Here is a 12896-nt window from a genome sequence, read left to right on the forward strand (position 1 = left end):
TTACGCATATATTACAGTAATAGCATTTCCCCCACTAGAGCACTTGCAAGAATTATATAGGTATTTCAGCCTGATATCCCTGTTATGAAGAGTGTTATTGTGCAACTTATATGGAAAGTAATTCCATTTATATGATCAGAGTATTCAACATAGTAGAATATAATTAGGACCAAATCCTGATTAAATATGGGCCATTTCCACACGTTCTTAAAGAGATAGCCCACTCACCGAACACTGCCAGCTTTTCCTCTTCACGTGTCTCCGATTTCAAAATGGTAGTAGGCTGTTTGGCTTCTGTTTTTTTGGTGCCTTTTCTGAAAATATACTTGCCTGTGGTCCCCAAAAAGGCATAGAAAAATGGAAGCCAAATAGCCATAATTTAACGTTTTTAAAAGTAATGATCAAAATGTTTTTTGTACATAGTTTGGCTGAAAGCTTAAGTTAAGCTTTTCTCATTGTTTGCTTTGTTATAGTGTACATCCCTATGTTGTAAGAGCTGTCTGGACACAGAAATAACAACAAAAAATGAAATATTCAGGTGAGTTTATAATTGATTACATCTTAAGCTTTTGACCTGGGCAGTGTTCCAGTGTCATGGTATAGCAGTGTTTGTACAAACCCAGGTAGGTTTGTAACTAGTGCTAGTAGCCAGTGCTAGTTAGTTTCTGAAGCAACCTAAAATTCCCCTTGGAGGATTGGAAGCCTCCAGGAACTGCTTGACAGGGGAATTGGAACTCTGCTGCACAAGGGGGCAATTGGCAAAAATTGTCCCCCTTCCCTTTGTGGAAATCTTCCATTGGATCCAAGACAAAGCAGCACTGCAATTTCACTCTCATAAAGGAAGCCTTCTGAATGACTTCTGGTAAGATGCCTGTCTTCAGGTTGGACAGGTAATTTCTGTTTAAGCAACTGGTCGTGTTTGCTTTCTCTCTTCTCCCGTTTCCACTACACTTCAGGTGTAGCCATAACACAGCATCTGCTTCCATGGAAGTAAGATGTCATGCTGTGGTGATTGTGAAGTAGTGATGATTTTGCAAAACTTTAAAATTGTTCTTTTTATCCTTGATTCTCCCCCACCCCCTGCCCTGGCCACCAATTATTTCTTGTGCAGAAAAAAATGGTTTATGGGGTGCAAAAGATCCCAGATAGGGAGTTGTAAATTCTTTGTGCTTATAAAAGTGGCAAATTGCAGAATAATTGGTATTTGTTTTTCTCCCTCCCTCCAAAAATTATATTCCTGTTACAATCCAAATAAAACCTGTTATCTCACTAGGGGAGATACTTGTGATTATACAGTTTTCTTTTGGAGCAATTTCTAGTAGGTGTGACTAAAACCATATAATTGAATTTTGTCCTGTTGTCCTTGTCTCTCCTCTGGGAACTTCTATCCCACCCTTTTTATCCAAAGAGCTTAAGGTATCTTACATAGTTCTCAGTTCCTCCATTTTATTCTCTCAACAACCCTGTGAGGTAGGTTAGGCTGAAGGAGAGTGAGTGGCTCAAATTCATCCAGTCAGGCTGAGTGATTATGAAGTTTGCTTTGTAGGCAGATGGAAGATGTGGCCTGAGAAGCCAGCAGCAAAAGCTGAATGGTGCTTGAGCAGCTCAGTTTTTCAGGCCGTCAGTGCTGCTAGCCTTGAGGGAAAGCACTGTTAATCAAATTGGGAGTTATGCATTCTGGCAATTGCTATAGGCTATGGATAATAAATTAGTTACAGGCTTTAGTTAACCCTTGTTCTTAGAGGTCAGCAACAACTCTGGTTTGTTTGTCTGCATTTGGACATCACAACTAACTATGGTTTAATAGAACTGGGGTTTGTGACATCTGAATGTATCCATAGAACAGATACATGTGTGTCATCTTTGCTTCCAAATGGCATTCATCCTTAAACAATGAGTGTCAAGTATTTTGGGGACTGACTTTTTCCATACAAACCTGCTAATGAAGCATTTACCATCTGTTGTAGATGCTAGAGAATCCCCAAGGAGCTGGGTTTTTTTTTCCCCTGGGGTTGCTTCTGTTCTCTGAAACTCTTTCCCCTTGGAGCCCCTGTGTATCAGCTGCTCAGGATCACCTGTCATATACAATACCCTTCTGCAGCTGAAGGTGATGCTGTTGGGGTGATTCTGTTGCTTGAAATTAGGATGAGAACGGGAAGTATTTGTTCCTGTTGTAATCTCTCCCGAGCCTGAGAGCCTACTTGACCTTAAGCAGTCCATGAATCACACAACCTGTTTTCCTGTCTGCAGAATTAGAGGACTGTTAGGAGAAAGGGTAGGGGATTAGGAGTAGCCTTGGGAACCTATTTCTGCTTGATACATGGCTGTAGCCGCCAATCCTAGCACGGATGACATAAATGCATGATACTGGCATCTTATCAATAGAGAACTTTTACTCATGAAGTCTCTTGAGGGTTGCCTGGCATCCTTACACTGTGGTAGGCATAATCTCCTCTTTTAGAGGGGAGTGAAAATTCAGTTTTTCCACTGTCTTCTACAATTACATAAATTACATTTGTTTTTGCATTTTCTTGCTTACTCCAACAATATTTGTAGTGTCCTGGTGTCTGGTTATATATTTTGCATATTGGTTTTTTCGATGAATTGCTGTTCAGATCTAAAAATACAATTTATTTTTATCAGGAGCTTTTAAGATTAAGAGGTGGTCTATAAATATAGCAAATAAATGTCATGCATTATACTTCCGTAAGTAATTGTTTGTTAGTGGACTCAAATAGTATCTACATGTTAAATGGGTAGCTCTGTAAGAATATGGCTTTTTGTCACTACATGGATTTTGCTGGCACACATTCAAAGCAGAAATGTCCTTATCTGCTTCCATTTCTGAGATAGCTTGAGAGCTCTCTGTAGAAACAACTAGCCTAGGGTATAAATTAGGTCAGTTGGAACGAGAGGGGATAATGAATCGACATGGAGAACGCACTGCTGAGCCTGCATATATTTATGGATAGCTGGATTGTTGCCAGTTTGTGTTGGATCTCTCTTGGATCCTGTATCTTCTTAATTGACATTGCAATTATTTGTTACAGTTTGTCCTTGTGTGGACCTATGGCTGCATATGTGAATCCACATGGCTACGTGCATGAGACCCTTACTGTATACAAAGCCTGCAACCTGAATCTGAGTGGCAGATCTTCCACAGAACACAGCTGGTTTCCTGGGTAATGAAATGTTTCTTGTTAATACTAGCAGGTAACATGCCATATCAGTGCTTTGTTTTTTACTGCAGCTGCTATTGCACATGGTATGTATGGGCCTTGACAAGCTGAGATGTCTAGGGAGCATATGATTAAAGCCCTTCATGCAAACGTACCACTCCAGATTATATTCTATGGTATTTATGTGTAGAAGGACTCCCATGCCAAAATCACTTTGCATGTGGAACGCTTATGTGTCAGGGAGAAGTATTTAGCCGTTTGAGCCTTCTAAGCGAGTCTTGATAACAAATGCTCTTAGGTCACTAACTACACTTTTAGATTGTTATAGTTCATGCTCTGTACATGTGTATCCTCTTATTGCAATGGTTTTACTGTTTTAGTGACCTTAAGAGTGAGTGTGCGTTGTTTTTCCTGAGTGACTGTGTATGTGCCATTCATAAAAGCTAACATGATGGTGTCATCTTGTAGGTATGCGTGGACAATTGCCCAGTGTAGGATCTGTAGAAGCCATATTGGTTGGAAGTTTACTGCAACAAGGAAGGATATGTCACCTCAAAGATTCTGGGGACTGACCCGTTCTGCCCTGGTGCCAAGGATTCCAGAAACAGAAGATGAATCAGGCCAAGAAAAATCACCCTTGCTTTGCTTATGACTCCGTATTTTTGGATGAACTAGAAGCAGATGACGTCTCCTAAATTAATCTGCTAAGTGCTGCATATGTTTGATTATATATTTAAAAAAATCAGTATATTTGAGCTTCAGCAGCGGAAAGATACTATTGTTTCCAAAGGCAATGAAAAGTTTAATATTTGAATTTGGACTTCTGAATGAAAAAAGCACTAAATGTGAGAGTACATACAAGAAAAGCAGATAGCTTTCAGAATTTCTGGCAGGCGTTGACGATTGGGCAGCTTATACCTGCTCTGTAATTATGTAAGAAGACACAAATTGCTGATGAGGAGATAAGACTGTTTAAAATTTCTTGATTGGGAGTGAGGACAATGTGTAATTCAACTTGTGTATAATGATAGACATGCCCGATTGCCTGCTGTTCTGAGGTATTTGCTTATAGAACGTAGTGAATGTATATGAATCCCCATTTCCTAATGGAGTGAAATAGCTTACAGGTGTTAGGGTTCTGCCTGAATAAGCCTTAAATAATGGTGAGATCTAAACCTCCTTTTGGGGCTCATGGGATAGTAACATTTGACTCAGATGGATGTTACTTGAAAAGCAAGTGCTGAAACCACCTGCTGAAGGAGCTATTATATGCAACTCCTTTGTAAAGAATTGCTATAGAATTGTTCTTGTTCTATCCTTTTATCTGATTCCACTTGGTTGACATGTTTTGATGTATTAATTTAAAAAAAAAATGGAAATACAAGTTATTAATCCAAGACCCCAGGATAAAGTACATGGGTTTTGTTTATTAATACATTTAGTGCATTTCAGTCAGTCATAAATATTTCCACTTGATCACTCATACCCGAGGCATTATGTGTCTTTGTATACATGCTTAAGATTTGTGGAGCCCTTGGTAGAGTTGCTGCTCAATAACATATGTTTGGCATTGGAAGAAAGCAGCTGTCTTAACTATCTTCTAACATTGTCCATGCTATGAAAAAGGTTGCCAAAATAGTATTTTTTTTTGCTGATTTATTTTCCCAGAATGCACTTTGACAGTGTTTGCAAATGGCAGGTCTTTCTTGCAGATATATGATTATGGTTGCCCCCAGCACTGTTTCTTTCCCTCTTCATCTGTTCATTGTACATTGTAGAGATCTTGTTAAATGTTAATAATAATTTTGTTGAAGTAAAACACTGTAAAAATCAGTGGTTTTGTAAATACCAATGTATTTATCTAGTCCATGAGAGATTGTTTTATAACCTCAGTAAATCTAGCCTTCAGTTATAACACCATGGTTTCTGCATTTTGCAGGTAGAAATTAATTTCTGGGAGAAAGTGATATTTAATACTGAAAAATTTATATGCAGGCAAAAATCCTTATAGTTCATGTTGTTCCTTGACATCTACCTCTTTGTTACCAACTTTTTCATTGTTACCCCAGCCACGGTTGCTGTTTACCTTGGTTTGTGCTCCAACTTTGTCCTTTCATTGAGCTGTGAAAAGCAATATTAGCTGAAACTTCATTTTGATCAAATGGAATGACATATAGGCCATTTTATTAGAAAAAAGCATTTTAGATTTTTCTAGCTTGCAATATGAAGCTATATTGTTGAAAGCACAGGAAAAGTGAAAGTTATCCTGTACGAAACTCATTCAGAAACCTAGAGAGCTTTTTTCTTAAATGAGTAAAATATGTATAATAAAAGTACTGTGCTGTCAGTTTTTGAAGGGCCTAGACTCCAGTGGTTTTCATTCTCATTAGTGGGATTTGCAGATATCTAGGATGTCAGGAAGGCCTCATTTTTCAAATTTCATGGAAAATGACTGCACAAGAGGCTGGGATGGTTGTGGTGTTTGAGATAAGTTTTTAATCCATTCTAATATATTGCAGACATTGAAATTAAACTTCCATGTGATAAATGTGCTCTTTGATCTGAGAGGACCAAAAGTGGCATTTAAACAGGCTTTGTGATTAGTACTAATTCAAGGATGATGAAATCAGGAAGAGTGTCTCACGGTCACACATTTGATCTCCTTAATGTACGTAGAAAGCAGTTGTGTTGAGGGATCCCACTTTTTGAATATGGAATCTTTTCTCTACCTCCACTCAACACCCACCCGTTAGTATCATTATACTACATGATCAGGGCGGTCCCACAAGTAAGAAAACACGCTGGCTCAATTTTTAATTTCACATGGGATAAATGAAGTGTAGGAGATAACAAACTGCTCTTAAATCTTGCTGTGCCATGAATCTGAAGTGGCAGAAGTAGTGTCTAATTAGGCTTCTTCTAACAGTTTTTGCCTAAAGAAACTACCACTTTTAAATCCACTGCTTTTTCCCCCAGGACCCTTGAAAACAAAGGAGGTTTTGTATCAGCTGTGCTTGATGAACTGATCCCTAACATGTTTGACTACAAGTGCAATCTTGAGCAAAGTTAACACCCTTCTGAACCCAATTACTTGGATAGCCTTAGAAGAGTATAACTATGCTTATGTTTGTACTACAACTCTGCTATTCAGTTGCCTCAGATGAAAAGGAAGGCATGAATTATGCCTATTTTTGATTTGGTGTGAATGAGAAACAAAAACAAAGTTGGAAATAAGGTGTGGAGAAGTCAATAGAATCATTCTCAAATGAGATTAGCAAAAAGCAAGTGTTCCTTTAATTTCATAGTTACTGTTGCTTCCCCAGTTGCTCCAGTCTGTTTTATTGCTTTGAGATTACCAAATTCGTAAAATTTTCTAACTCCCCAAGTAGTATAATTTTAAATAATTGCAAAGACAGTATATCTTCCTGTTGTGCAACTGGCTGTTAAAAGTACCATCAGTGAAAAAACCATTATGTAGAGTTTATGGTTTATAGTACCAATATACAACCATTATTGCTTCCATGTTGTCTGGCTTGATTTTCCTTTGCCTACACAATGTGGGTTGTACTTGCAATAGTGAGAAAGAGAAGCATCCTGGGCATTAAGCTGAATAACTTAGTGATGGGGCAGACACTAAAATGCAGAAATCAGCATGGCCATTATAACCACTTAATCGGAAATGAGTTTAAACCATGTCCGTTCATATAAATTTAAGCTAGGAAGTTAGTCTAAATATCATTGGATTGCTAAACTTTTTTAAAAGTTTCACACAAATAATCTTACAAACTTTTCCTATTGCTTATCACTATTGTTTTGAGAGCATCCACATGCATATCATCCTGTAGTGCTGTTATTGAATGGGAAAAACTTTGTTACACCAGTGTTGGGCTCCTTTTACCTGACAGTTGTTCAGACTGCTTGTGAAAGCTGCAGTTAGAAAAATACACTGTGCTTTAAACTGCTGCTTTGTCTGCTGTTTGAAATAATTCTGTTTTCCATTGGAAAAACGTTGTGAAGAATAAAAAACTTTCTGCTATATTTCAAAACAAGGTTTGGTTTTTGACTGATGGAAGAAAAGAAAGGAGCAGAGTTGGTTTTGTTCTGCAGCATTTTCTGTTCATATTGTCATGCAGCCATAGGAAGACTAGTTCATATGTGGAGAAAGTACAGTGATTATCTATGCAGTCTGAAGAGGCTCAAAGGCTAATTAAGCAGTAGTATTTGGTATTGTAGCTTCCCATGGAATCTTATTAAAGTATTTGTTATCAGTGGTTTGTGGGCCAGCACTGGAGACAGACAAGTGAGGGCAACCACAGTTGTTATGTTAATACCTTGAGTACAACATAGAGATTACCAAAGCCATCTAAATTATTACCAGTGGGGGGTCGCTCCTGCTCTCATGTCATTGCCCGTGCCCCCCCTCTCTACCAGCACATATGACTATCACCTTGAGCAGAAATTAAAATGGGAAACGTAATATTTATATGATATTTAATTTTAGCCCTTATATATTTTGCCATATAAAGAGTAATGGTATCATTTGTATCCAAAAGGAACCATGTCACCTGCGCTCTCATATTAGATGCTTCCATTCTTTTAAGTAGAGGGGTAATTTAGCTAGCCCTCATTTCATTAAATATGGGACACTCTATAACCATATGTTCAATGATTTCAGTTTTATCATATAGGTATCTGCATGTTCTGTTAGCATATGGTAGTTTCTTATATCTACCCTCCAAAATCGCAGAGGGAAGAGCATTCATTCTTGCCAGAATAAAAGCTCTTCTAAGCTTTGGTACTGTCAAATGATAAAAATACTTCATCAGTTGCATCAGGAGGGCAATACCTAAGTAAAGAGTTGAACATACCCTCCGAGCCGTAACAGATGTACTAGTAATGTCCAACTCCCTGACACATAATTTTATTTGCCTAATTATATTTTGTTCTCTGTAGTCTTCTTGACCATATTGTTCATTATTCCTTGGCATTTCATTTTCTTTCCCAATAGTTGATCCCATGGACTATTATATTTATCTGCCCAGATGAGTCCAATAGAGTGGGCTGTTCCTCAGATTTTAAAATCTTTACTTTATCCATGCCTTAGCTTCTGTTGGTATTTCACCCAATTTGGCTCTAAGAGCTATTTCTGAAACACATCTGGGAGTAGTCAATAAGTGCTGGAAAAAATCATACTGAATGTAATCCATTCTCTCAGAATCCAGATTTCCATACCACACACAAATTGATTTAAAACTTTGGTATTATATACCTTTAAGGCCAAGGAGACAAATTCACCTCCCACTGTATAAAAGTATTTTAAAATTGTCCTCCCTACTCTCAAGGCAATATTCCTCACCAAATCCAAATGTTTTTTCCATGCAAGGGATGCTTCAAAATGGATTATCAGGTATTTAAATTGGTTAACCTGTTCCATAGATGGACCTACTATATACCATCTGAAGATTTTTCCCCTTTTCCTTTTACTAAATATAATGTCTTTGGCATTTTACTACATTAATACACAAGCCTTCAGAGTTACAGTAATACTCAGTATTTTATCAGTGAGAAAAGGCCCAAAGATTGAAAATAACAACCATTTTCCATTTTTCTCTACAGCACCTATATTTTAACAAACATTTCCTGTTAACCATCAAGGTAGACAATGTTTTATCTCTGATCAAGGCTGTAAGTTTTAGCCATCTCCACTAACTATCATTTTCACAATCTAGTCCTTGATTGAAGGCAATACTGTACTTTTTCATTTTTGTGCATATAAAAGCCTAGCTGCCGTGGTATATAGAAGTAAGATGCCATGTTTATTTTCCAACTATTTATCCATTAGTCCCAACAAAAAGGCTTCTGGTTTAAATTGTATTTTGATCTTCAACATTTTTTGTATTAAGATATGAATTTGTGACCAAAATTTTTTGCTTTAGGGCAAGTCCACAAAAGATGATTAAATGCTCCTTCATGCTGCTCACATTTCCACCATTTGTTTGACATCTGAAGATTTTTCCCCTTTTCCTTTTATTAAATATCATGACTTTGGCATTTTACTACATTAATAGACAAGCCTTCAGAGTTACAGTAATACTCAGGATTCCAGGTCTTCCAGGATTATAACCAAATCATCTGCGAAGGCTCTTAATTTGTATGACTTTTTTTTTAATTTTAACAGCTCTAGTCCTTTCCTCCTGTCTAATGTCTCTATTCAAAACCTCAAACACTAACATGAAAAGGAGCAATAACGGACATCCTTGATGTGTTCCTTTTTGAATCTCACATGGCTTAGTTAATTCTTCATTAACAATAACTTTAGCATTCTGTTAAGTGTAGATTGATTTCACCCATTTTATAAAATTTTCCCAAAAATTCATCTTTTCTAAAACTTCAAACAGGAAAATCCAGTTCAAATTGTCAAAGGCCTTCTCACCATCCAAGAAAATTAGAGCTGCTTGTTATTCATTGGGTTTATCCAAATATTCCTGTGGAGAAACACCATTATGTTTGTGGAGTTAACTTTCTATGGGCTGCAGAGGAGAGGGGCCAGTTCTGGAGTAGAATGTGATTGGAGGGAGAGCGAGTCAGTTGGTAGAGGGGAGTTGGAAGTTGACAGTGGCTGAAGAGTTGAGGGAGAGATGGCTCTGAGGGGAGATGTAGATCTAATGTAACCCCAGGTATCAAAGTATCAGGCCTGCCCTACACTACATCTAATTAGGGCATGAGTATAGGGAAGCAGAGGGAGAGAGAGTAGGGGTTTCTGTTTACGTTTTATTATTCCTTCTGTTCACTGTATATTTGCCTGTGTATAGTTAGAAGTTAAATAAATGATTTTTGGAATTTATGAAGGAAGAAATCTGTTCTCTTCCACATAGTCCCCCAACTGCTTGGGCCCACTAGCAGAGGAGGGAGGTTAGGAGGTTGTCCTGCCTAACCAGGACCCCACACAGGGACAGTGGTGACAGCAACTACCCGGAGACAGGAAAGGGAGACAGCCCCTTCAGGTGCCTGGCCAGAGGCGGAAAAGGGAGGGGTAGGCAGAGCGGGGTCTACCAGTGGGAGGAAAGGCCCCGTTTTGCCACAATTCCACTATATCTAATACAATTCTGACATCGTCTTTCATCTCTCTTTTGGGTAAGAAACCACTTTGACCTTCATGAATAAACTCTTTGAGAATATACTTGAGTCTTTTTGCTAAAATCATGGTAAATAGTTTGTAGTCATTAGTCAGCAACGATATAGGTCTATAGTTTTTTGCTAGCATCAAAGCTTGCCCGTCTTTGGGCATCAGTGTAATGTTAGTATCTTTCCTCCCAATAAAATTGAATTCATTGCATTTTGCAAGGGTACTAAGATCTCATCTTCAAAGCATTTATAATAGCGACCAAATAGTCCATTAAGACCTGGTGACATCCCAGTTTTTATCTTTTTAATTGCTTCTACCACTTCTTGAATCATTATTGGGTTGTTCATCATGTTGTTATTCCTCCATAATTTTAGGTCGCTTCTGTTTTGATAAATAATCATTCAATTTCTTTAAAGAAATATCCTGTCTTCTGTACAAGTTTGAATTAGGGGTATGCAAGCCGCCCTGAGCCCATCTGTGGGGAGGGCGGGGTATAAATCGAATAAAATAAATAAATAAATAAATAATTTAGATTTCCTGCTTCGGAGCTGTTTTGGAAATCCCCAATCTTTGTGAATCGGTTCTGATACGGTTATTTTTCCCGAATTGGAAACTCAAATCACATACCCCTAGTTTGAATAATACTTAAAAAGGGTCTTTAAGATGGCTCCCTTTTCTGTTAGCGTAGAGAGCCCCGTGGTGCAGAGTTGTAAGCTGCAGTATTGTAATCCAAGCTCTACTCATGACCTGAGTTTGATCCTGGCGGAAGCCAGGTTCAGGTAGCTGGCTCAAGGTTGACTCAGCCTTTCATCCTTCCAAGGTCGGTAAAATGAGTACCCAGTTTCCTGGGGGTAAAGTGTAGATGACTGGGGAAGGCAATGACAAACCACCCTGTAAAAAGTCTGCCAAGAAAATGTTGTGATGCAACGTCCCCCATGGGTCAGTAATGACTTGGTGCTTGCACAGGGGACTACCTTTTTTTTATATAGTATTCTCATCTTGCAATTTTAAGATCATTTTTCTCTCTTTTATCAGTCTATACGCCAACGACCTTCCCAGTTTATTAGCAAATTCAAAATTTCTCTGCTTAGCATATTTCAGTTTTTTCTCTAAATTTCTTACTGTTAACACTGATAGCCGTTGTTGCAAGCATTTTATTTCTTGTTGCACCTTAACATTCCCTGGCACCGTTTTTAATTCTTTTTCCTTTTAAAAAATTTCTTGCAGGATTCCTTGCATTTTTTCCTGCTTCCCCCTCCTCTAATTCCAAGTTATGATGTATGAAGTGGCCTCTTATAAATGCTTTGCTTGCATCCAAGACCATTCTCAAACCTGTACCCTTGTTCAAATTTAATTCAAAAAATTCTTTTAGCCTTTTTTTTACAGTCCTCTACAATTGCCTCTTTCTGTAGTAAAGAGTCATTTAGTTGCCACCTAAATGTATTAGATTTGATTCTAAAACTTATAGGATTATAATCTAAAAAGGACTTTGGCAATATCTCCACAATTTTGGTTACCAAATTTTTCGATACCCAGACCATATCTATACGTGACAAAGATTTATGCATCTCAGAAAAGAATGTATATTCTCTTGAATCCCCATTTTTTTGTCTCCAAACATCCACCAAACCCATATTATCAGTCATGTAAAAATAAACCTTTGGCAATTTGCCTTGCATATCTTTTATGTTTTTCTCAGAGCACCTATCTATTTCTGGAGAAACTACACCATTCCAATCACCCATCAACCAAAAATTTTCATAGGACAAATCCACCAATTTTTCCAAAAGATATTTGTAGAACCACACCCTTTCCTCATTTGATGCAGATTCCCACCACCAAAATTTTGCTTCCATTTAATGTCACGTCCACCCCCACAAATCTGTCATGATTGTCAGATATTGCAAGTTCTGGATTCAGTGCTGTTTTAGATTCAATACCACCCCATTTTTCTTTTTATTATCTGAAGAGTTAAATCCCCCTCCCAAAAGTTTGTAATCCAAAGACTTGATGTCCTTTTCTCTCATATGAGTTTCTTGTAAGTCAATGATAGCAGCTCTCATTTTTTTAAAATAATGAAATATTTCCCATCGTTTTTGAGGAGCATTCACCCCATTTTTATTCCATGTTATGCATTTGTAATCCATACTTGGGTTTTAATTATTATCAGAGTCCATATCTTGTTCTTCCTTATCTTTCTGTTCCAATGAGGACTGTTGTGGATCTTCTGAAAACTCTTCTAAATCTTGTATTTTTCAAAAAAATCTCTTGCTTTTGGAACCAAATTCAGTCTGTTTGAAAGTAAAAACCACTCCTTCTAACTTGTCCCATCTGAATGGGATTTTTTTCTATATCAGTTTTTCAGTTTAAAATACATAGTCTCTTTGTTTCCTCAAGATTCTGAGTGGTATCTCCTTTAAATTAATAACTCCAATTTTCTGTATTCTCAATTTGTTCTTATGTTGTTGTAAAACTTGATCTTTTATCAACTTTTTGACAAAATAAACTATGATATCTTTGATAGCTTGTTCTGTATCACATACCTGGTAGAGACTCTGTATACTTTATCCAATTCCCTATCAACTTTTGGG

The 12896-nt window shown here is 37.5% G+C and overlaps 1 protein-coding gene across 2 annotated transcripts in view; it reads left to right on the plus strand.

Moving 5' to 3' along the window:
* CRBN (cereblon) overlaps positions 1-5012 on the plus strand; it is a 30709-nt gene extending 25697 nt beyond the window's left edge. For both annotated transcript variants that reach the window (XM_054978492.1, XM_054978493.1), the window contains exons 9-11: positions 474-538; positions 3051-3182; positions 3648-5012. In XM_054978492.1, the coding sequence (XP_054834467.1) occupies positions 474-538; positions 3051-3182; positions 3648-3831 (381 nt within the window). In that variant the 3' untranslated portion in view covers positions 3832-5012. The remainder of the gene's footprint in view (positions 1-473; positions 539-3050; positions 3183-3647) is intronic.
* The last annotated feature ends 7884 nt before the right edge of the window (positions 5013-12896 follow it).

Source organism: Eublepharis macularius, chromosome 4 (assembly GCF_028583425.1).
Source record: "Eublepharis macularius isolate TG4126 chromosome 4, MPM_Emac_v1.0, whole genome shotgun sequence".
Classification (NCBI taxonomy): Eukaryota; Metazoa; Chordata; class Lepidosauria; order Squamata; family Eublepharidae; genus Eublepharis; species Eublepharis macularius.